The following is a 23898-nucleotide window of genomic DNA, read 5'->3' on the forward strand; positions in this document are numbered from 1 at the left end:
TAGAGGTCCTGTTTGGATTAGACCATTCTCTGGCATCCTTTCCCCAAATACAGACTTTCCCCTTGGCTAGAAATCGCTGCACAGAAAAGACCCTCCAGTAATTATCCAGTACTGGAGAAAGCCAATGCTCACAAGCAACGGTTCACCTTCCCTCCTTGTCGAGAACACTGCGGCTCCTCTGAGATCAGAGTAAGTTGAGAGAGCAGATATCATGGCACTCAACAGGCTTCCTTGGCCCAGGCTAGCCTGGATGTGCACAGGCCTGCTGCTGCTGCTGCTGCTTCTTTCATCCATGGCACATGGCAAGGAATGCCCTCGGTTGTGTGTATGTGAGATCCGCCCATGGTTTACTCCCCAGTCCACCTACAGGGAGGCATCCACAGTGGACTGTAATGACTTGAGGCTCACGCGCATTCCCACTAACCTCTCCACAGATACCCAGGTACTGCTGCTGCAAAGTAATTCCATCTCGCACACCAGTGGAGAGCTTGAGGTGCTATACAACCTGACGGAGCTGGACATGTCCCAGAACAATTTTAGCAGTGTGGAAGCTGTGGGCCTCACCAATATGAACCAGCTCACAACCTTGCACCTGGAGGAGAACCAGATCACCCAGCTGCCAGACCACTGCCTGCAGGACCTCTCTAATCTACAAGAGCTCTATATCAACCACAACCAGATTAGCTCCATCTCCCCTGGGGCCTTTGCAGGCCTGCACAGCCTGCTGCGCCTCCACCTCAACTCCAACAGACTCCGTGTCATAGACAGTCGCTGGTTTGAAGCCACACCTAACCTTGAGATCCTCATGATCGGGGAGAATCCAGTCATTGGGCTCCTGGATATGAACTTCAAGCCTCTGAGTAGTCTAAGGAGCCTGGTTCTGGCTGGCATGGACCTGACTGATGTTCCAGGGAATGCTTTGGTAGGCTTGGATAGCCTGGAAAGTATTTCATTCTACGACAACAAATTGGTCCGAATCCCCCAACTGGCACTTCAGAAAGTTCCCAATCTGAAATTTCTGGATTTGAACAAAAACCCGGTTCACAAAATCCAAGAAGGCGACTTCAGAAACATGCTGCACCTGAAAGAGCTAGGCATAAACAATATGATGGAGTTGGTATCAATTGACCGCTTTGCTCTGGACAACCTACCAGAGCTCACAAAGCTAGAGGCCACAAATAACCCCAAACTTTCCTACATCCACAGGCTGGCCTTTAGGGACATGCCCTCCCTGGAGAGCTTGATGCTCAACAATAACGCTCTCAATTCTCTCTACCTGAGGACAGTGGAGGCGTTGCCAAACTTGCGGGAGATCAGTTTGCATAGCAACCCACTGCGTTGTGACTGTATCATTCAGTGGATGAGTTCCAACAGGACCATGGTACGTTTCATGGAGCCCCTGGCCATGCTATGTGCCTCCCCACCAGAGCTTCGAGGCAAGCGTGTTAGAGAACTAAGGATATTAGACCCCCCAGAGCAGTGCCTCCCCCTCATATCCCAAGACACCTTTCCTAGTCATTTGAACCTGGAGCTTGGCATGAGTGTAAGTCTGGATTGCAGGGCAATGGCTGAGCCAGAGCCTGAGCTCTACTGGGTGTCTCCTCTTGGAACGAAGATCACTGTAGACACTGTGTCAGACCGCTATCACCTGAATGGTGAGGGGACCTTACAGCTGCTGCATGTACAGGTAGAGGACTCTGGCCGTTACACTTGTGTGGCTCAGAACACAGAGGGGGCAGACACACGGGTCGCCACCATCCGCGTCAATGGGACCTTGCTCGACAGCACCCAGGTGATGAAAATCTACGTTAAGCAGACTGAGTCCCACTCCATTCTGGTCTCCTGGAAGGTCAATTCCAACGTCATGACCTCAAACCTGAAGTGGGCCTCGGCCACTATGAAGATTGACAACCCCCACATCACCTACACAGCACGCGTCCCCGTTGATGTTCACGAGTACAACCTCACACACCTTCAGCCCGCCACAGAATATGAAGTGTGCCTCACTGTCTCCAACATCCACCTCCAGACCCACAAATCCTGCGTCAATGTGACGACACGTAGCACTACGTTTGCCCTAGATGTGTCGGACCAACACCCCAGCGCGGTGGTGCTTGTCGTCATGGCCACCATGCTGGCCTTTATCAGTCTGGCCACAGTTGCCGTCTACACGGCTCGCAGATGGAAAAGAAAGAACTACCATCACTCACTGAAGAAGTACATGCAGAAGACCTCCTCCATCCCACTGAACGAGCTCTACCCTCCGCTCATCAACCTGTGGGAGGCCGACGGTGAGAAGGACAAAGACGGTTGCGTGGAGGGGAAACCCTCTCCCGTTGACACCACACGTAGCTACTACATGTGGTGAGGATTCAGCTGGGAGGCCCGGCTACCTCTCCAGCAGCACAAGTACACACACACACACACACACACACACACACACACTTTTGCCATTTTGGTGCAAAAGTTGGATAAAGTTGCAAATGTTTTTGTATTCTCAGCTTTGCTTACGAGAGGCAGAGTGATTAAGGACAGGATTTTTATTAGTATAGCGAATCGCCTTTGTTTAATTGTTCCTATCTATCCTTGATTGTTTTGGACTCCAAGATGGCAGCTCAGTTTAGCCCTCCGATCGTTTTAGTTGCTATGCTCCATTTCTGTGGTGCATTTTATGCACTGTTTTAGGGGTTAATAATGCCCCTTTTCCACCACATGGTACCGACTCAACTCGACTCACCCTTTATTCGTTTTCCATTACTGGAAAGCACCGGCATTTTTGGTAACTGTTACCGCTTTTCTGGTACCGCCTTTGTCGAGGTTCCAAATGCAGACCTCTGATTGGTCAGAGAAACGCGTCACTGCGTCATTTTGCGTCACTGCGTCATCAGTGCGCGCATTTTGAAATACCGAAGCGGTCGAAGCGGAGTTATCTTAAAAGTACATTCATTCATTCATCATCAGCCGCTTCTCCGGGGTCGGGTCGCGGTGGCAGCAAGCTAAGTAGGGCCCTCCAGACGCCCCTCTCCCCAGCAACGCCCTCCAGCTCCTCCTGGGGGGTCCCAAGGTGTTCCCAGGCCAGACTGGACATGTAGTCCCTCCAGCGAGTTCTGGGTCTACCCCGGGGTCTCCTCCCAGTTGGCCGTGCCTGGTTAACCTCCAAAGGAAGGAGCCCAGGAGGCATCCTGATCAGATGCCCGAACCACCTCAACTGGCTTCTTTCGACGTGAAGGAGCAGCGGCTCTACTCCGAGCTCCTCACCCTATCTCTAAGGCTGGGGCCCAGACACCCTACGGAGGAAACTCATTTCAGCCGCTTGTATCCGAGATCGCCCCCTTTCGGTCACTACCAAAAGCTCATGACCATAGGTGAGGGCTGGAAGGAAGACTTGACTGGTAAACTGAAAATAAATAAATATGGAGAGCCGAAAATCCAGCTACACTGAGGCGGTACAGTTAGGGGGTGTTCCTCAACCCAGTCCTCAAGGACCCCCTATCCTGCATATTTTCTTTGCAACCCTGAATAGGTGTGCCTGTTTGTAGTTATTCAACCAATCAGCAACGAATTTGGTCAGCTGTTGCACACCTTGCATAATTAAGTGCTTCGAGATGATTGGTCGAGTAAGTACAAGCAGGGCTACCTATGCAGGGTTGCAATGAAAATCTGCAGGATAGGGGGTCCTTGAGGACTGGGTTGAGAAACACTGAGTTAGGGTAAAGGAAAACGACACAGAAGCGGGTGGAGTGGAGTGGGGTGGGGTGGGGTGGAGGCGGTGCCGTGTGGTGGAGGAGAAGGGGCATGGTACAGCAGCGGGGACTGCTGGTGTTCTTGCGGTGTGGTAGAGATGGACGTGTCTTTCTCCGTCTTGTGAAACAGATAAGCTGTTGTGCACTGGTAGTAGCGGGGTTTGTAGGAGCTTCTTTAAAAGCTGGCCGAGGGTTTAGACTTGTCCAGCTGTCTACTACGTAACGTTAGCGACGTGCAGTAATGTTGTATCAACTATCAGTTTAATCTTTTCTTTGAGTTGCAAACTAAAATAGGGTTTAGTTGGTTAATAAATGTGCTGTTACACGATAGAAAGGGGAATGTTTGCAGATAACATCCCGAATTATTAACTATGGCACAATAGACATGTTTTGATTTTTTACTACCTTCCTCTTCTCCTCCCACGCTTCCTCTTGCTTATTGCCTAGTTTGAATCCCACATGTATACTGCGCACGCTGAAATAAATACTCTTTTGTTCTTTTGCACACGTCATCTGTGTTTTATTACGTCACGTCCTGTACACGCTAACCCTATAATATATGCATTAGTGTAACTCCTTTTTTAAAACTATATGAGTATAACTTTATAATATCTGTATTAGTATAACACCTTTTAAGAGCGACAATAAGAATGAATGTAAACGTCAGTCTTTGCTGCCCCTTGGCGGTGGCTGAAGCACAACTATGGCAACATTGTGACACAAGTGCCACTGTCTACAGTCAAGAGCCCTACATGTGTATTGCTTTACTATAGGCTGTATATTTAAGCGTCTTTGCTGGACAGATACAACAACAACAACAAACTTTATATACAGCACATTTCATACACAGGCAGCACAACACAACGTGCTCTACATAAAATGACAATACAATCAAAACAATCAAAAAGTTCAAATGTATTAAATAAATATGCACATCAGTAGGCCTTAGTGCAGTTATACAGGGAGCAGAATATACGAATGTTAAAATGTACAAAACACACACACACACACACACACACACACACACACACACACACACACACACTAATAACTTAGACATAGGCTATAGTGAAAAGTAAAATTTTTAACCTGCCTTTAAAAGTGTTCAGTGTGGGGGCCTCTCTCAGGTCCTCAGGCAGGGCGTGGAGTTAGAATGAGGGCTGGTTAAAAGACCACTGCCTTTGGACCTGAGAGTTCTTGCTGGTTTGTATCTAGTTAGCATGTCTCTTATATAATGAGGGGCAGCTTGAGCTTTGTATACAAGTACAGTAGAAACCGGAAGTCCGTGGACTACAGCTATTCACAGAGACCCCTGTATGTTACGGGGAGATTACGGGGGGTCTATGGTTTATCATTACAGGAATGAGTACAGCAGAGTGACAGGCCCTAGTATGATGGATCAGACTCGCCAGAGGAATTGAACAGGTGTAGTTGATCTGCGAATCAAAATTGAAAGCGCCCCGTCCCTGTGGACGTCACCAGTGTTGGAGACGGTGGAATAAAACACGTCTGCAGGCAGCACTCATGAGCCTGCTCGATCTGGACGGAGGCCACCATGTTCAAAAATAGAAGAGCCTTCCCAGAACAGATTGAAAGTGTCGATAAAACCAAGTTGTAAACGACAGCACTGAGACTGAAGCCAGGCGTGAAGCTGCAAACCAACGCCCCCACCTGAAGTGGGACGTGGGCCAGAGATTTAAAAAAAATTCCTTCCAAGTTTTAGAAGGTTAAAAAGACGCATAAAATCAGATTTTAAATGCTCCAACCGCTGCCGTGGTCGTGCCAACGTGAATGGCAGCTCTCTTAGCGGGGGTATACTGGGATAGCAGACTAGGAAGTTTACCTTGGCACCTGGAAAGCAGTGGTGCAGCCCTGTTGGACCTGACGTCCCTGAATCACCCTCAATCAGAACAGAAGGTGGCTGTGGAATGGGTGCAGTACAAGGACTCACCTGACCACCACGCTGGCCCAGATAGCAAAATTGCTGTGGCCCAGACCCGTCCCACACCCGACACTTTCAGCCGGCCCACACACCACGTGGAATGATGGCACCTGAGCGGTCCTCTCCTGCTTGCTGGATCTGGGCCAAAACCTAGCCATATGCCGCATGCGCCACATATTTGCCAAAGGTGGGCCATATTTGTTGTGTGATATTTGGACCATATTCACCATTTACCACACGGGCCACGTCAGGGTCACATCCAGATTACATGTTGCTGAGAGCACCGCATCTTTGCAAGAAAAGACCCACATTTGATTTGGCATATTTGGGCCATATTTGCTGTTATACATGTGGGCCACTTCAGGCTCACATCCATTTTGTCAGGGCCAGAAGAAGGCCATCAGTGCCTCATCATGCCCTGAAGTGGCCCACATCCGGAAGCTATCTGGGAAGAATGTTGGCTCCCAGCTAGTGTGGGGGACACAGCACCAGGGGGGATGCCACCGATGGCCAGTTCAGAGCTGGCAGGCTGCCTCCTTCAACAGCCTACGTCGAACGGATGAACTTTCCTTTCGGGATCCGGGGTGGTGAGCAGCAGCAGGTGGTGAGCAGCAGCTGGTGGTGAGCAGCAGCTGGTGGTGAGCAGCAGCTGGTGGTGAGCAGCAGCTGGTGGTGAGCAGCAGCTGGTGGTGAGCAGCAGCTGGTGGTGAGCAGCAGCTGGTGGTGAGCGCTTCGCTCCTGGATGTGACGGACTGGTCAGCGGAGGGAGGGAAGTCTTTGTTGTCCATGATGTCAAATCCATTTGCTGGAAGGTCAGGAGGAGCAGGCGATCAGGACGTCAGATACCAACATATTAAGTATTAAGAACCTCTGTCAATATGTTGGCAGATAAAACAAATGCTATATATTAACCAAATATCTGGTAGAGACAAAATAACTTTGTTGAGGTATCTATTGAATTTACAGCATAACTTCAACTGAGTTGACAAAGAAAATGGGTCTATTGATGTTTCGTGCTGTTTCAGCCTTGTTTGGTCACTGGTCATCATGGTGGCCCAGTGGTTAGCACTGTTGCCTCACAGCAACAAGGTCTTGGGTTTGAACCCCAGGCTGTCCCAGGTCCTTTCTGTGTTCTGTGTGGAGTCTGCATATTGGGTTTCCTCCCACCATCGAAAAGACATGCATGTTAGGGTTAATACTCCTGCCTGTGCCCCTGAGCAAGGCAATGGATAGAAGAACTGGAGTTGGTCCCTGGGCGCTGCAGCTGCCCACTGCTCCTATACAATAGGATGGGTTAAATGCAGAGAACACATTTTATTGTTACCACAGACCTGTACAGTGACAAATATAAAGTGGCTTTCTTAGTCTAAGGTCACAAATAATCCATTTTATTTCCCTTACAGGACAGAATTCACCATACTGTGTCCACAGAAAAGGAAGCCAAGACCATCATATTAATCTTGAATTTAAGCCTGTCCAGGAGTAAATGAATAAAACATTACCCTGAAAAAAAAATTCAGTGCCGTGTCTGGGTCCAGCGTTAGCATCCTCTTTAAATTACCCTAAATAGTAAACCTTTGTACCGTCTCTCCAACCTTTTTGTAAAAGCCATAACAAATGGCACCTGAAGTAGCGCCATCGATTTCAAGTGTCGATGATGAATGATAATGGCTACACACCAAGCTGTAGCCTGTGTGCCAGCATTACATGGAAGTTTCCCCTGAGCTCATCAGCTTCACTGAGCACTCACCTCTCAGGGTGACAGTGTTGTGATGGAGGGAGGCGAGAAGCCTCACAGAAACAAATGGGTGCTGCTGAGTGGGTCGTACTGAAGCCGTCTTTTGTTTTAAAAGCTGATATAAACAACTTCCTTAATGAGACCTTGAGACTTAAGAACTGTTTTTGTCAGTGTCTTGATACATGCTCAGTAATCCAGGTAAGAACATCAAAGAAGGTTGAATCAGTTCATCTGGATACAATGTTTATTGACGGATATCTGTCAATAAACATTGTATCCAGATGAACTGATTCAACCTTTCATGTTTTTGTCAGTGTCTTGATACATGCTCAGTAATCCAGGTAAGAACATCAAAGAAGGTTGAACCAGATCATCTAGATACAATGTTTTTTGACAGAAACGTTTCTGTCAATAAACAATGTATCCAGATGAACTGATTCAACCTTCTTGGATGTTTTTGTCAATCTTTATCATATTATCACAAAAACAGATGTTTTCTCTGATTTTTATTTTACGATCAAGATATGTCAATCCATAAAAAGTAAGAAACATTCAAACACACTGAAAACAAACAAATGTAGAGATGTGGTCAAAAAATATGAAGAAAGAAAAAGGAAAACAGAAATAATGCAGCCTCCCAATAGAAATGAATTACAGTCAGTTGTAAGGTAAAATGTGAAGAATCAAACAAATGAAAAACAGACATCCTCAAAACAAACACTGTTCCTCGGGACACCACTTCTAACCAACAGGTCCATCTTACTCCGGCGTTTGCAAATACTGCAAATATAAACACATTTTACAGCCTTAAAACACATTAAGATGTACCGTCCTACTGCAAACTCGCCGAGCCATTAGCTAATGCTATTGTCTAATCACCACAGATGGTGCAAGAGTAGTATCCACTTTTCAGTGTGTCCTTTTGAAAATAATTTCTCAACAATGTTTGCCTGATTTAAATAAACGAAGACTCACTTTTGTGCACAGTGCACAATACTTTGCACTGTAAGAAGTGCACGGCCACATTTTTAGCCAAATGAATGACTTCTGAACAGATCTGTGGTTGTGTTGAATACACCCCGACACAACATTTTAGAGGCAGGCCCAGTGAACTTCAAGTAGTCTTCCTTCTTAAATCCTTCTCATACGCGTCACATCAGCAGGGCAGTGGAACAACCCCTCTGACACCGCTAAGTGCTCCTTTAATGAGCTTATTCCACAGCCATCGCTCCATCAACGCTGGGCCCGGGGTGGTGGAGTCTGGGGGCTTCATATGACTAAAGCCATGCTGTTCCAGATCAAGTCACCTCACCGTCGCTCCTGAGAGACACAGCGGAACCCGAGGTTGGAGGCCGAGCTGTCAGGAGTGTTTTGGCTTCGTGCGGCACATCGGTACCTGTAGCAGTAGGACTGGAGAAAGCGTTCCAAACTGAATAACATTACCCACATACAACATGAGCAAACCAGAGCTGCAGACTGATGTACCCCCCCCCCCATCTGATAAATTATTGAAGAACTTGTTCTAGTTTGAGGGAACTTTGACAAAAGAAGACGCACAGATCAGATGAAACTTGAATGTTTACCCCATCTCCCATGAGGAGATGGGGTAAACACGAGTACTGGAGGATTTCCTTGATCTCGTGCCATGTCCAAATTCGTAAAGCATGTCTGATTAAAGTCCTCTGCTCGATTTAATCAGACATGCTCGTTCAGAGATGAAACACTTTTCTGTGATTACAGCTGGCTTGCAAGCAAACAACCACAGCCCCACAGCAGCCGGGGCCATTGGCAAAACTCAGCGCTGGTCAGTAGTGGGTCGCTCAGAGGACCAACACTGTTTTTTCTGTTGTATTTAAAATAGTTGTATTGCTTACCACGTTGTGTTGACATCGGGTAAATCGCATCACTCTTTTTGTTTCCCCCCCCCTTTTTTCTCCCCAATTGTACTTCGCCAATTACCCCACTCTTCTGAGTCGTCCTGGTCGCTGCTCCACCCCCTCTGCCGATCCGGGGAGGTCTGCAGAGTACCACATTCCTCCTCCCATACAAGTGGAGTCGCCAGCTGCTTCTTTTCCCCTGACAGTGAGGAGTTTCACCAGGTAGCACGTGGGAGGATCACGCTATTCCCCCCAGTTCCCCCTCTCCCCTGAACAGGCGCCCCAACTGACCAGAGGAGGCGCTAGTGCAGCGACCAGGACACATACCCACATCCGGCTTCCCACCCGCAGACACGGCCAATTGTGTCTGCAGGGATACCCGACAAAGCCGGAGGTAACACGGGGACTTGAACCAGCGAGCCCTGTGTTGGTAGGCAATGGAATAGACCACTACGTGACCCGGATGCCCCCAGAGCATCCAAAATAAGTTAAAAATATCATATAAGATATGTTACCGTCTAGATGCAATGCTCTTGCTGTGTTCCTGGTTAGCATGGCTAGCACCCATAGAGCATGCGAAGTCACCATGGCTCACTGCTCCACCCTGTGGCCGCTAAATCACCCCATCTCATGACGGCAAAACTGTGACCATTAATTCAATACTTCCAAGGATATCAAAACACTGCCTTTTTCATAAAAGGCAGTAATACTACTATCTACTACTACTACTTTAAGCTGCTCCCGTTAGGGGGCGCCACAGCAGATCATCCATTTCCATCTCTTCCTGTCCTCTGCATCTTCCTCTGTCACACCAGCCACCTGCATGTGCTCCCTCATCACATCCATAAACCTCCTCTTTGTCCTTCCTCTTCTCCTCTTCCCTGGCAGCTCCATATTCAGCATCCTTCTCCCAATATAACCAGCATCTCTCCTCCACACATGTCCAAACCATCTCCATCTTGTCTCTCTTGCTTTGTCTCCAAACCGTCCAACCTGAGTTGTCCCTCTAATATACTCGTTCCTAATCCTGTCCTTCTTCATCACTCCCAATGAACATCTTATCATCTTCAACTCTGCCACCTCCAGCTCCACCTCCTGTCTTTTCATCAGTGCCACTGTCTCCAAACCATACAACATAGCTGGTCTCACAACCATCTTGTAAACCTTCCCTTTAACTCTTGCTGGTACCCTTCTGTCACACATCACTCCTGACACTCTTCTCCACCCACTCCACCCTGCCTGCACTCTCTTCTGCACCCCCCGTTACTTCGGACATTATGAATAAAGGTTTAAAAACACAAAAGGGTTTCCCTCCTTACCTTGTGGCACATGTAAGACCCACCCTTCTTCACCTTTTCCGTGCCTGATGGAGGTCCTTTCTAATAAAGAAAGATGTTTCAGAACAAAATTAACACTCCCTGAACTTTACTTTAAAAAAAATCTTTTGGCTGCTGCTGGTCTGGAACAGAAGCGAGGGGGCACAACAGTAAATGGAGTATTACTGGATTAGATCGATGGTCTGTGGTGTGATGCACCGTCCACCAGTCTGACGTCCACTCCCACGCGTTCCCCACCATGTCGTACAGGCCAAAGCCGTTGGCAGGAAAGGACATCACCTGCAAGACAAAAGCGAAGAAACACTATGAGAGGAGCGTGGACTTTACTTCAAAACCTTCTGCAGAGACACGAAACTGACACTGTGTGTATTAAATGCACAGAAGAAGTCGGCACGTCTCCGTGAAGGATACGTGACGACGTACACACTAACTGCATACGTGTGAGTCTCTCCATGTATGTATGTGTGTTGCATGCACACCAGAGGGTGAACAATAAGACAACGAGGATGCTTCACTCTCATTGTGTTAATGGAATGTGGTGAGAGCTTGTTTTATATTCATCCATCCACCCATCCATCCATCCATCCATCCATCCATTCACCCACCCACTCATCCATCCACCCATTATCCATCCACCCATCCATCCATCCATCCACCCATCCAGCCATCTATCCATCCATCCATCCACCCACCCACCCATCCATCCACCCATTATCCATCCACCCATCCATCAACCCACCCACTCATCCATACATCAATCCACCCACCCATCCATCCATCCATCCATCCATCCATCCATCCATCCATCCACCCATCCATCCATCCATCCATCCACCCACCCATCCATCCATCATCTGAACCGCTTATCCTGCTCTCAGGGATGCGGGGATACTAGAGGCTATTCCAGCAGTCATTAGGGGCAGGCAGGGAGACACCCTGGACAGGCCGCCAGGCCATCACAGGGCCCACACACACACAGACACACAGACACAGACACAGACACACACACACACACACACACACACACACACACACACACACACACACACACACCTAGGGACAATTTAGTACGGCCGATTCACCTGACCTACATGGGGCTGAAAAGTCTTTTCCACGGGAGAGAAATGAATCTAATGAACATTATGTAAGCGTCCAGCTTATCTGTGGAGGATTTGAGCTTCGGGTATTTTTCCCTTCGAAATAAACTCCGATTTCTAGCTCCACTAACTTCCTGTTGCTGCAGTGGAAATGAAGTAATTTATTAATCCTCTTCTGTTTCACAACAATGAACTTTGGGTTAAGGACAAAAACATACTGAATTCCTAACCCTACAACATGAACTGTCTAACACACACACACACACACACACACACACACACACACACACACACACTCATACACACAGACTAGAGTCGATGCTGACAATGCTCGTTGCCACAAGGGTGCAAACACAAGCAATCTTCCAAAACATCTGGTGACGGAGCATCAAACACAGGTGGAGAAATGCACAGGTCTGGACTGTTCTGGACTGCCTGGCTCGTAGTTCACCTCCGGTTGGCCGTCCACCTCAGGTATGTTACGTATGCTAGCACCCTGGAGCCACACGGAGCTAACTAGATTATACACACCTGGTTTAAAAGTAACGCTCTGTCCAGTCATGAGGAAATAAAGCAGTGTTGCTTCTGTTATTAATTTGTTTCTTCCCCCCTTTTTCTCCCCAACTGTACCCGGCCAATTGCCCCACTCTTCTGAGCCGTCCTGGTCGCTGCTCCACCCCCTCCGCCGATCCGTCTGCTGATATATGTGGAGTCGCCAGCCGCTTCTTTTCACCTGACAGTGAGGAGTTTCACCAGGGGGATGTAGCGCGTGGGAAAATCACGCTGTTCCCCCCAGTTCCCTCTACCCCCCAACCGACCAGAGGAGGCGCTAGTGCAGCGACCGGGACGCATACCCACATCCAGCTTCCCAACCGTAGACACGACCAATTGACCTTTCGCAAAGTACCGCCCCAGAACGGTGCTTGTCCAATCCTGCCTTAGCAACGGTCCGTCAAGCGTTCAAACACAGCAAAATGCTGAAACGGTGTGCCTATGGGATCTGCAGATTGGATACTAGATATGTGAAAAGTTTGGAGGGGGTGTAATTTTCTTTCCCTTCCCAAAACCCAGAACGCAAGAAGCACAATGTGGGGAATAGATTTGGCAGTATAGCAGACCCCATGGCCAGCTTAATCCATCCAAAATCAACAAACATACCTGTGTGCTCCAAGCTAAGCTTGCTACTAGCTATTATTGATAGCTAATACAGCTAACGTATTATTACTGTTAGTTTTACCCACACAATGCGCTGATTTCTCCCTTCATGTTTTGGTGTTTTCCGGCTACTTCCTGGATAGTTCTGAAATGCTTGACAGGCATAGCAACAGTAACTAAGGGGGGCGGAACTTTACGAAAGGTCAATTGTGTCTGTAGGGATGCCCGACCAAGCCAGAGGTAACCGGGGTTCAAACCGCCGATCTCCATGTTGGAAGGCAATGGAATAGACCGCCACGCCACCCGGACGCCCCGTTATTAATTTGTTTTGTTTTTTCTCTTAAAAAAATGACAAAAAGAGCCGATAAGAGTACTGTTGAAGTACTGGATCGATAAGCAATACCGGCAAGAGTAGTAGTAGTAGTACCATTAAAACCGTAACGATGGCCATCCCTACTTACTGGTGAGGTTTTGATGAACCCATCCTCTCCTGAGTTGTGTGTGGGGAAGTCTCCCTGCCAGAGGTTGGCGTAGTGTTGTCCTTTAGGGTTCAACTTGTTTCCCCAGGGGAACAGTCTGATGGGAGCAGCAATGAGTTGAGAGAAAACTGCAGAACATACAACAGCTGTTTCCATCTGGCTGTTTTTAGGACAGTTTTGAAGGTGTGAATAAAAAGAACGGCTGAACAGAAACAGCAAACGAATGAATGAATCCTCAGTATTGCGAAAAGGTTTTCTAGGGCTCGCTCTAGATGGAAAAGATGAGCTGCCGACACAGAAAATACAGGATTGTGGGTGAAGAATTTTCAAAAATCCTCCAATGGCAAGTTATGTCTTGTCTTGTCTCTTGCCGAAACAACTAACCTTATTTTGGTGCGTTGCTGCTGCTAATGGTTAGATGAATAGAGTAAATAATGATGGTGACAATGGACATCCTCTTTTGGTACTTCTGTGAAGTGTGAGGCTTTTTGAGACAAGTTTGCTAGCTGTGATTACTGTGCTATAGAACGTTTCAATCCTTTGATGCAAGGCCACAATCTTGCTGAAATCCTTTATTTGCTTGAACCTTGCTAATAGCAACACACTCGTTTGCACGTTCTAATTTACTTTTCCAAAAACCCCTTATCTTTTCAATGTTAACATACCTGCAACTGTACAAAAGACATTACAGACGCTGAAAAAATGTATGTCCATGCATTGAGTAACTATCCAACCTGTCTTGCAGGCCACCTCTGCAGGCGTACTCCCACTCTGCCTCTGTGGGAAGTCTCTTCTGCACCCAGGAACAGTAGGCTTCAGCATCCCCCCAAGACACATGCAAAACAGGATGGTCCTGCCTAAAATACAAAAACGGGTTTTGTGTTAAACACAGAGTTAATCAGGGTGTGATTTTGCCTGCAGTCAGAACCGCTCGAAATAGACGGTTAATACTCAACATGGTCAACATTTAATTGACACTTCTGGCAATGAGTCTTGTCACTAAAAAGAGATCATTCTGGTATACCACAGGGTTTACATAACATAGAAAGCCCACCTGTCTAGGATGTCAGAGTCTGGACCCTCAGGATGCCTCCAATTGGCCCCTTTGACTGGTAGCCACCAAGGGGCCACAGCCACCTAATAACATGAAAGGACAGCATATTGTAATACAGAAGTGGTGCCACAAGCTATATAGTAAAAAAAAAAGAAAAAAAAAGAATGGCATATACACGGATCAGCCAAAACATTAAAACCACCTGACCAATATTGTGTAGGTCCCCCTCGTGTCGCTAAAACAGCTCTGACCCATCGAGGCATGGACTCCATAAGACCTTTAAAGGTGTCCTCTGGTATCTGGCACCAAGACATTAGCAGCAGATCCTTTAAGTCCTCAAAGCTGTGAGTTGGGGCCTCCATGGATTGGACTTGTTTTTCCAGCACATCCCACAGATGCTCAATCAGACTGAGATTTGGGGGATTTGGAGGCCAAGGCAACACCTTGAAGCCTCCGTCATGTTCCTCAAACCATTCCTGAACAACTTGTGCAGTGTGGCAGGGAGCATCATCCTGCTGAAAGAGGCCACTGCCATCAGGGAATACTGTCACCATGAAGGGGTAGACCTGGTCTGTAACCATGTTTAGATAGGTGGCACATGTCAAAGTCCACATGAATCCACATGAAAACATCCACATGAATGCCAGGACCCAAGATTTCCTAGCAGAACATTGCTTGGAGAATCACACTGCCTCCGTCAGCTTGTCTTCTTCCCATAGTGCATCCTGGTGCTATCTATTCCCCTGGTAAACGACACACACACACCCTGCCGTCCACATGATGTAAAAGAAAACATGATTGATCAGACCAGGCCACCTTCTTCCATTGCTCCATGGTCTAGTTCTGATGCTCACATGCCCATTATAGGTGCTTTCAGCAGTGGACAGGGGTCATCATGGACACTCTGACCGGTCTGCTGCTATACAGTCTGATACACAACAAGCTGTGATGCACTGTGTGTCCTGACGCCCATCTATCAGCCAGCATTCACTTTTTCAGCAAAGTGACCTCCAGTAGCTCTTCTGTGGTATCAGACAGACGGGCTAGCCTTCACTCCCCACGCACATCAATGAGCCTTGAGTGCCCATGACCCTGTCGCCGGTTCAGTGGTTGTCCTTCCTTGGACCACTTTTGGTAGGTACTGACCACTGCATACCACAAACACCCCACAAGACCTGCTGTTTTTGAGATGCTCCGACCCAGTTGTCTAGCCATCACAATTTGGCCCTCGTTAAAGTCACTCAGATCCTGACGCTTGCACATTTGTCCTGCTCCAACATATCAGCTTCAAAAACCGACAGCTCACTTGCTGCCTAAAATATCCCACCCCTTGACAGGTGCAGTTAAAACCACTGACAGGTAAGTAGATAACACTGATCATCTCGGGACGCCCTGTTAGCGAACCCGAGATGATCAGTGTTATCCACTTACCTGTCAGTGGTAAAATGTTTTGGCTGATCGGTGTATCTCCCAATAGACAGTCTTGCACTCGCTTCCTCTGTCTAACTGTCCATCTCTTTTACACACAAACTTTAACTATTTTAACTAAGTCTTCAGATTAGTGTGCACAAGACTATATATATATATATATATATATATATATATATATATATATATGTGTGTGTGTGTGTGTGTGTGTGTGTGTGTGTATAGCATTTTTTCCCCAAAACAGACAACGGTGTTGTGAGTGCTCAACTAATGTGTCGGCCAATACATTGCGGTACAGGCCTGTTTCGTGCGTCTCGCACTCATCAGCCGCTAAAGACTTGTATTGAAACTTTTTTCCCTGCATCTGTGTTGATATTCCGCTCCTCATTAGTTGAGCACTTATAACACCATTGACGGTTTTGGAAAAAAACGCTATATATATATATAAGTTATTATTACTATAATTATTCTGTTAAGTATCAGCATAAGGAGCTTACATGCCTATCCAAGCCAAAAACATGTTCAGGTAACGGCTGATGTGTTTAAGGTTTCCTAAAAAGGGCTGCTACATATTCAAGTAAAAAGACTCAAATATACAGGATCAAGGCTGTTACGAACATCGGAAAGCAAATCACAAGAACATCCTGCCCTGATGCACACTAGCTTTTCAAGTACTACAGACCACACAGACCCAACGGCTGGAGCTCTCACTTTACACATTCACCTTCTTGTGTTTGCCGTGTGTAAGTGCTCTGAGTGGCTGTTGTGGCTGGAAAAGCACAGTATAAAATGCAGTCCACTTACCATTTGGAGATGGGAGGGCATTTGAACAGGTCATCGTGACTAAAACTCTGTAAATGTGAACTTATCTGGGTAAAAAGACACTGTTATGGACGGTGCTTTTCACTACCTCAATGTTTTTATTGACAGAGGAAGAGGTTTTCAAATCATATATTAAGAATTTGAAATCTTATTAGGTTCAAATGTCAATTTAGAAAGACTTTGCCAGCTTCTGGTCTCAGTCTCTCAAATTCACCTGGTGACTTTCTTAGAAAATGTATATTATTTTCCTTCCAACGTACACTGGGCCATAAAGCTGCTGTAGTACCCGTCAAGAGGTGCATGCACCATGACGAAACATGTCACTTTACAGAACAGTACTCACTGCTTGGGAGATCTGGTTTTTCACCGTTTCACTCAGAATTCCCTCAAATACAAATGAATCTCCAAATCTCTCAGCCTAGAAGAGCAAGGAAGAAAGACGCAATGAGCAAAGACAAAGGTGTTCAGTGATCACTTAGCGGCCAAGTCTCCGTTTGAATCATGACTTGTTCTACTTCTGAACACAAGTTCATGATAAAAACACTGCCTTGGGAATAACATGTAGCATAGTAAGCAGGGCAGTCAAACCTCGGTGATATAGCCCGTGGCGTTGACGAAGCTCTGGAATTGTCGATTGCTGACTTCCTGGACGTCCATGTAGAAGGAGTCCAAGTGGACCTGCCGCTGAGGACCCTCGCCATCTGGAGGGATGCCAGGCTTCTCTGTTCCCATGAAGTACTCTCCTCCAGAAATCAGCACCATCTAAGAAGCAGAACACCTTTATTCATTCATCCATTATCCAAACCGCTTATATCCTGCTCTCGGGGTCACGGGGATGCTGGAGCCTATCCCAGCAGTCACTGGGCGGCAGGCGGGGAGACACCCTGGACAGCCCCCCCCACCACCACCACCACCCACCCACACGCACACATATTCACACCTAGGGACAACTTAGTACGGCCAATTCACCTGACCTACATGTCTTTGGACTGTGGGAGGAAACTGGAGCACCCGGAGGAAACCCACACAGACACGGGGAGAACATGCAAACTCCACACAGAGGACGACCCCCTAGGTTAGACTACCCCGAGGTTCGAACCCAGGACCTTCTTGCTGTGAGACAACCATGCTAATCACTGTGCCGCCGTGCGGCCATGTTATTATTATTATTCCCTTCAGTTATTGAAAACTGTTACAGCCTATAGTCATTATATCCACGAAGAAGAAGCCGCCGCCGTGCGGCCATGTTATTATTATTACTCCCTTCAGTTACTGAAAACTGTTACAGCCTATAGTCATTATATCCACGAAGAAGAAGCCGCCGCCGTGCCGCCCATGTTATTATTATTATTATTATTCCCTTCAGTTACTGAAAACTGTTACAGCCTATAGTCATTATATCCACAAAGAAGAAGCCGCCGCCGTGCGGCCATGTTATTATTATTACTCCCTTCAGTTACTGAAAACTGTTACAGCCTATAGTCATTATATCCACGAAGAAGAAGCCGCAGCCGTGCCGGCCATGTTATTATTATTATTCCATTCAGTTATTGAAAACTGTTACAGCCTATAGTCATTATATCCACGAAGAAGAAGCCGCCGCCGTGCCGGCCATGTTATTATTATTACTCCCTTCAGTTACTGAAAACTGTTACAGCCTATAGTCATTATATCCACGAAGAAGAAGCCGCAGCCGTGCCGGCCATGTTATTATTATTATTATTCCCTTCAGTTACTGAAAACTTTTACAGCCTATAGTCATTATATCCACGAAGAAGAAGCCGCAGCCGTGCCGGCCATGTTATTATTATTATTACTCCCTTCAGTTACTGAAAACTGTTACAGCCTATAGTCATTATATCCACGAAGAAGAAGCCGCAGCCGTGCCGGCCATGTTATTATTATTATTACTCCCTTCAGTTACTGAAAACTGTTACAGCCTATAGTCATTATATCCACGAAGAAGAAGCCGCAGCCGTGCCGGCCATGTTATTATTATTATTACTCCCTTCAGTTACTGAAAACTGTTACAGCCTATAGTCATTATATCCACGAAGAAGCCGCCGCAGCCGTGCCGGCCATGTTATTATTATTATTACTCCCTTCAGTTACTGAAAACTGTTACAGCCTATAGTCATTATATCCACGAAGAAGAAGCCGCAGCCGTGCCGGCCATGTTATTATTATTATTATTCCCTTCAGTTACTGAAAACTGTTACAGCCTATAGTCATTATATCCACGAAGAAGAAGCCGCCGCCGTGCCGGCCATGTTATTATTATTATTATTCCCTTCAGTTATTGAAAACTGTTACAGCCTATAGTCATTATATCCACGAAGAAGAAGCCGCAGCCGTGCCGGCCATGTTATTATTATTATTCCCTTCAGTTATTGAAAACTGTTACAACCTATCGTCATTATATCCACGAAGAAGAAGCACTCCAGCCTTAAACACAGTCGAAGCCTGGAGTAGAGATGGGCAGTAAGTGTGACAGACCAACAGTGATGTTTTGGGTTTTTTTTTGGCAGTACTGCCCTCCTGAGGTACAGGTCAGTGGGTTGCGCGCGTGTAATAATTTAAGGAATCCTTGCCTTGTCAGCTCGCACGGGAAACACGCAGCCGGAGCGCGCGGCTCACGGCGCTGCGATCGCCTCAACCGCCAACGCTGACGTCAGTAACACGTGACCAGGCCGCAGACAGAAATGTACACACTTCCACAAAGAAGTCATGTACAAGGCACCCATTGGCCAGAACTGGTTGCAATTCGCCATTAATAATGAAGAAGAAGAAGAGAAATAAACTAGTCATTTTAGAAAACGTTTCTTTTGCTGTGCTTCGCATAACCGAATACCTGACTTGCCGACCCGCTGTCACCCTCCCGAGGCAACGCCAGCCCGTCATTGGCGCGTCTGGAGTATCTGCCAGCTGTGCTGGCCGCCCCGGCGACCTCACCCTCCGGGTCCCGAGCGGCGTCCCTCTTCAAGCTGTGACAGCCGCAACCCGCTGCTTCCGACCGGACGGCGGGGTCAGCTTCCGCTCCCACCGACGGATCCGACTTGATCCCAGCCGGGCCTTGGAGGCACCACACCGCATACGAGCAGTTCACTAAGACGACAAAGCCGAAGCGACGCCACATCTCGGCAGGACGCAGCTCCCCGTCACTCCGGCGACGCTTCCGCAAAGTCACGTGGCCGGTCAGCTGGTCGCACAGCTGCTTAACTCCTTCCTGTCCGGCGCGCTCCGCGCCCGGGGCCGGAGGCTCTGATGAGGCGAGCCAATTTGCGAGCGGTCCCATCCAGGACTGCTACTTCAGGTACGGGATCGGTTGCTCTCTCTCAGCCGGTTACGCGGATCACTTCGATACGAAGACGTTGCCTCTTTGTTGTTGTAATATTCCACGCCGCACTTATAATCACTACATGAACCGATAACCGCAGGATACGCGTTACACTTTTATTTCCATTTAGTTGAAAATAACTTTCTGGGCCGCCACAAAATTCACAACACGGAGACGGGAGTTGTAGTCGTGAAGCACACTCGCCGCCGTCCCCGGCGTCGGGCCGGGACCGCGGCGAGAACGCCATTTCCCGTGGGTCAGTGCGCGGCGGGGTCCGCTGCAGAAGCGCTGGCGCCGAGCCAGCGCCGCGAGCGCTGTTTTAGCAGCGGAGCGGAGGAGCCCGGAGAGTCCGCCAGCCGGGGGAAGGTGTCGGAGGCGGAGGAGACCGAGGCGGACTGTCAGAAACCCGGACTAGGGCGGCGGACGGCGGCACCCCACCGTGTCATGTGGAAGCCGAGACCTCCGGTCGTGTCCTCCTAACTTCTCCCGAGAGTTTGCGGATTGTCCGAGCGTCGACCACAGTGAAGGTAAAGTCGGGTCAGTTTCGCTCATCCGATTTCTTCTGCCCATCTTCCGTCGTAGTCTCGGGGGGTGGGGGTGGGGTGGGGGGGTAGTTAGGCCTGTCTCCTTGTACGGACGGTAAACTTGCAGAAAGCAGAATGTCGTCGCTCAGCCCTCATGAAGAAGGGTCGGCGGCGCAACCCGTCAACGGAGCTCTCTTCCCGGGCGTGGAGCCCCACACTTCTTCGCAAGTGTTATAAACGCGGTTCCACCGAAGACGACGTTCATGAGTCCGTCAGCGTGAGGATGCGCACTCTGTGGAGTCTGTGTAAAGCCATAGTTTGTGTAATTAATATTGCCAACATAAAAGCGGTCAATGATTCAGCGGCGGCTGGTGCTAAATGTTTTTTGGGGTGGTGGGGGGGCGTAATTTACCTGGGCGCAGCGCACCTGACGGCTGCTTTAATGTCCACACAGTCCCAGAGTTATTAAGAAGGACGATGCAGCCATCCAGCTATTATCCAAACCGCTTATCCCAGTTGGGGTTGCGGGATGCTGGAGCCTATCCCGGCAGTCACTGGGCGGCAGCAGGCACCCTGAACGGGCCGCCAGTCCGTCACAGGGCCGACACAGTCACACCTAGGGACAACTTAGTACGGCTGATTCACCTGACCTACATGTCTTTGGACCGTGGAAGGAACCCGGAGGAAACCCACGCAGACATGGGGAGAACATACGAACTCCACACAGAGGACGACCCGGGATGACCCCCAAGGTTGGACAACCCCGGGGATCGAACCCAGGACCTTCTTGCTGTGAGGCTTCTACTTCCATGTTGTCGTCCATAAAATCCTCTGCACTGGTGTTGTGGGACGACATTTCCACCCTTGGAAACGTCGTTTAGCCGAGAGAACGAGTTTGAACGGCATGTTTAGAGTAGATTAGAGTAGCCTATAGCTTTCACCAGGGTTGGTAGACGGTGGATGGTTGACAGTCGAGACGGGGCGCGGTGGTGGGTGCGAACATGATTGACAGCCACGAGAATCGTCCAATCACTTTAGATCAAAAAACATTAAAACTACCAATTCACTGCCAATAAAAGCGGGTGACTCTGGGGCGTACAGAACTGCGCCCCCTGGAAAATCTGAAGAAACCAATCAGACCGCAGCCTCAGGTCACATGCTCGCCACAAGTTTGAGGGCTTACATAAGGTATGGTTTGGCTGGCGCCCCTCACCCAGGAAGTATATGTATTCAGACAGGAAGTATATGTATTCAGACAGAACTCAACCAAATACCATTTGAACCAATATTTAATGCTGCTGACAGGCGCTCACAGACTGACAACACTTTTCTATCATCATTATTTGCATTATACAACTACATTATATTTAACATGTTTAAGTAGCTTTTCATCTCTTGATGTTTGAAGGGGGCGGCGCCCCAGCGCCCTGTACTGGCCAGCCGCCACTGGTCAAAACTATCTTGACACATTGGACATTTTCAGTACCACCGACAAGTAAATACAGTTTCAACAGGCAAACAGTTCAGTCTGGACAGAATTGTGCCCACCTACTCAGCCTCAGCTTGACTGGGCCCTCTGCAGGTGCACAGCCCTCCTGTTTGTCTCAGCCTAGCTAACCCTCCCAATCATTAACAGTGGACCCAGCCACCCACATATCCTGCAAGCTACAGCAACAGCTCATAGACAGTGAACTTTCTTGCAGACCCTATGCAAATCCCGCTTCTGCAGCAAAAGTGACGTGGCGAGCTCTGGGGAATCCTGTTTCACTGTGTCCTCAGCTAACCGAGACCTCCGTGCAACAAAGATAAACCCCTGAATTGATTTACTGGCAACTTATTTTAGTTCCCCTTAAGTGTGAAGGCCACCATTATGTCTGCTAAAGAAACTTGAAGTGCTTGCTGAGGTTGAGTGATGCAAAACATGCCCCACAAACCAGACAAGAACATCCGTGTTACATCGTTGTGATTAAGAGGTGGTGGCCATCACAGGAAGACTTTACTCCTGATGCCAAGAAGAGTTTACTCATCACTAACAATACTTACTACCCACAATTTCTCATCTTGATTTAACACACCGCTGATTAGTGACCTCATCACAACCCCCTCTTCCCTCCTGTAGGTGTTCCTTACTGGGTGAGCGACATGTCAGACAAGATGTCCAGCTTCCTGCACATCGGGGACATCTGCTCCCTGTACGCAGAAGGTTCCACCAATGGTTTCATCAGCACTCTGGGGTAGGTCATTGGCAAGACTGTGTGTGTGTGTGTGTGTGTGTGTGTGTGTGTGTGTGTGTGTGCGCGCGCGCGTGCGCGTGCTACCCCTGTATTCCTGCTGCTGCAGACCTTGCAGTGCCAGTTATTCCTGTAGTCCATGGGCCAGACGATATTTCGGTACACTCAAGGTGGCAAAACTTACTTATAATTTTTGAAAGGATCCATGTCTGTAGATGATATTTTGGTATGATAACCATTCCTGAGTGGCAGCTGTATCACAGTTATCAGCTCATGAAGTTAACCACCCGCTAAACTAAATTGCATTTTAGACGCTGGTGCATATCCTGGTTTAGCCTCATGGTCAGGACATTTTTCAATGTTCTATAATATTGTCTTTGGTATCATTTTAAAGGGGACCTTCTTAGCTTTCATTCAAGCCCTGTTGTGGATATTTCTCACAAATATAGAGGTCACTTGAGCTCTTCAACCCGTCAATAACACACATCTTTCTGCAATTTTCGCCTAAACTATATACTTTCTTTTAGCCCTGTGGCATCTAGGAATATCAGGGACACAAAACACAAAAACTGGAATACTCACAGGACTGTAAAGATTCAGGAAATGTATAATATACCCATACTATTTCATTGTGTGAGGTGATTGTGAGCCTTAAATGAGAACTAGACCAAAGCCAGTTAGGTCACAAACTGGTCTCTATACATTTGTTTAAATACACAATCAAAATACATGATAAAAAGGAATACCATAGTGAGGTAATGAACTATTTTAATATTTTAAACAACATTGACATTTACATATACTTAGTCAATGATACATGTAATCCCATATCATTAGTGGGTATATGTAATGGTAATGGGTAGGGCAATGGGTATATGTGAATATGGTTACAATATTGTTATCAAGCTCTGGGTAACCAAGTCCAGAATCAACATCCTGTGCATCAATAGACTACTACCACAGTAATACCATCAGAATCATCACACTGTCATTCATCAAACTGCTCGTTTCTCTCATCATCTGACTCCCCAAGTTCAAAGTCCAGTTCTGGACCATCCTGCTGTTTTTGGTTACTGCAGGTCTGTAACCTGCACATGTCTGTGCATGGAAGTCCATTTGACAGGCACATGCAGC

General features: G+C 47.7%; 3 protein-coding genes across 3 annotated transcripts in view; 2 read left to right on the top strand and 1 right to left on the bottom strand.

Moving 5' to 3' along the window:
- Window positions 1–211: 211 nt before the first annotated feature.
- On the top strand, window positions 212–2368 carry LOC130106750 (leucine-rich repeat neuronal protein 1-like). The gene has a single exon (XM_056272984.1). The coding sequence runs from the start codon at window positions 212–214 to the stop codon at window positions 2366–2368; it is 2157 nt and encodes a 718-aa protein (XP_056128959.1).
- Window positions 2369–7920: 5552 nt separating this feature from the next.
- On the bottom strand, window positions 7921–19969 carry LOC130106751 (formylglycine-generating enzyme-like). Its single transcript, XM_056272986.1, has 9 exons — window positions 19524–19969; window positions 17261–17434; window positions 17016–17090; window positions 14423–14505; window positions 14103–14225; window positions 13351–13465; window positions 10803–10916; window positions 10620–10679; window positions 7921–8833 (listed from the first exon to the last, which is right to left on the bottom strand). The coding sequence occupies exons 1-9, from the start codon at window positions 19965–19967 to the stop codon at window positions 8732–8734; spliced, it is 1290 nt and encodes a 429-aa protein (XP_056128961.1). The 5' UTR covers window positions 19968–19969; the 3' UTR covers window positions 7921–8731.
- Window positions 19970–20373: 404 nt separating this feature from the next.
- Window positions 20374–23898, top strand: part of LOC130107877 (inositol 1,4,5-trisphosphate receptor type 1) — a 204821-nt gene continuing 201296 nt past the window's right edge. The window contains exons 1-2 of the mRNA XM_056274659.1: window positions 20374–20536; window positions 22653–22767. Coding sequence (XP_056130634.1) covers window positions 22676–22767 — 92 coding nt within the window. The 5' untranslated portion in view covers window positions 20374–20536; window positions 22653–22675. The remainder of the gene's footprint in view (window positions 20537–22652; window positions 22768–23898) is intronic.

This window comes from Lampris incognitus, chromosome 2 (assembly GCF_029633865.1).
Source record: "Lampris incognitus isolate fLamInc1 chromosome 2, fLamInc1.hap2, whole genome shotgun sequence".
In the NCBI taxonomy this organism is placed as follows: domain Eukaryota; kingdom Metazoa; phylum Chordata; class Actinopteri; order Lampriformes; family Lampridae; genus Lampris; species Lampris incognitus.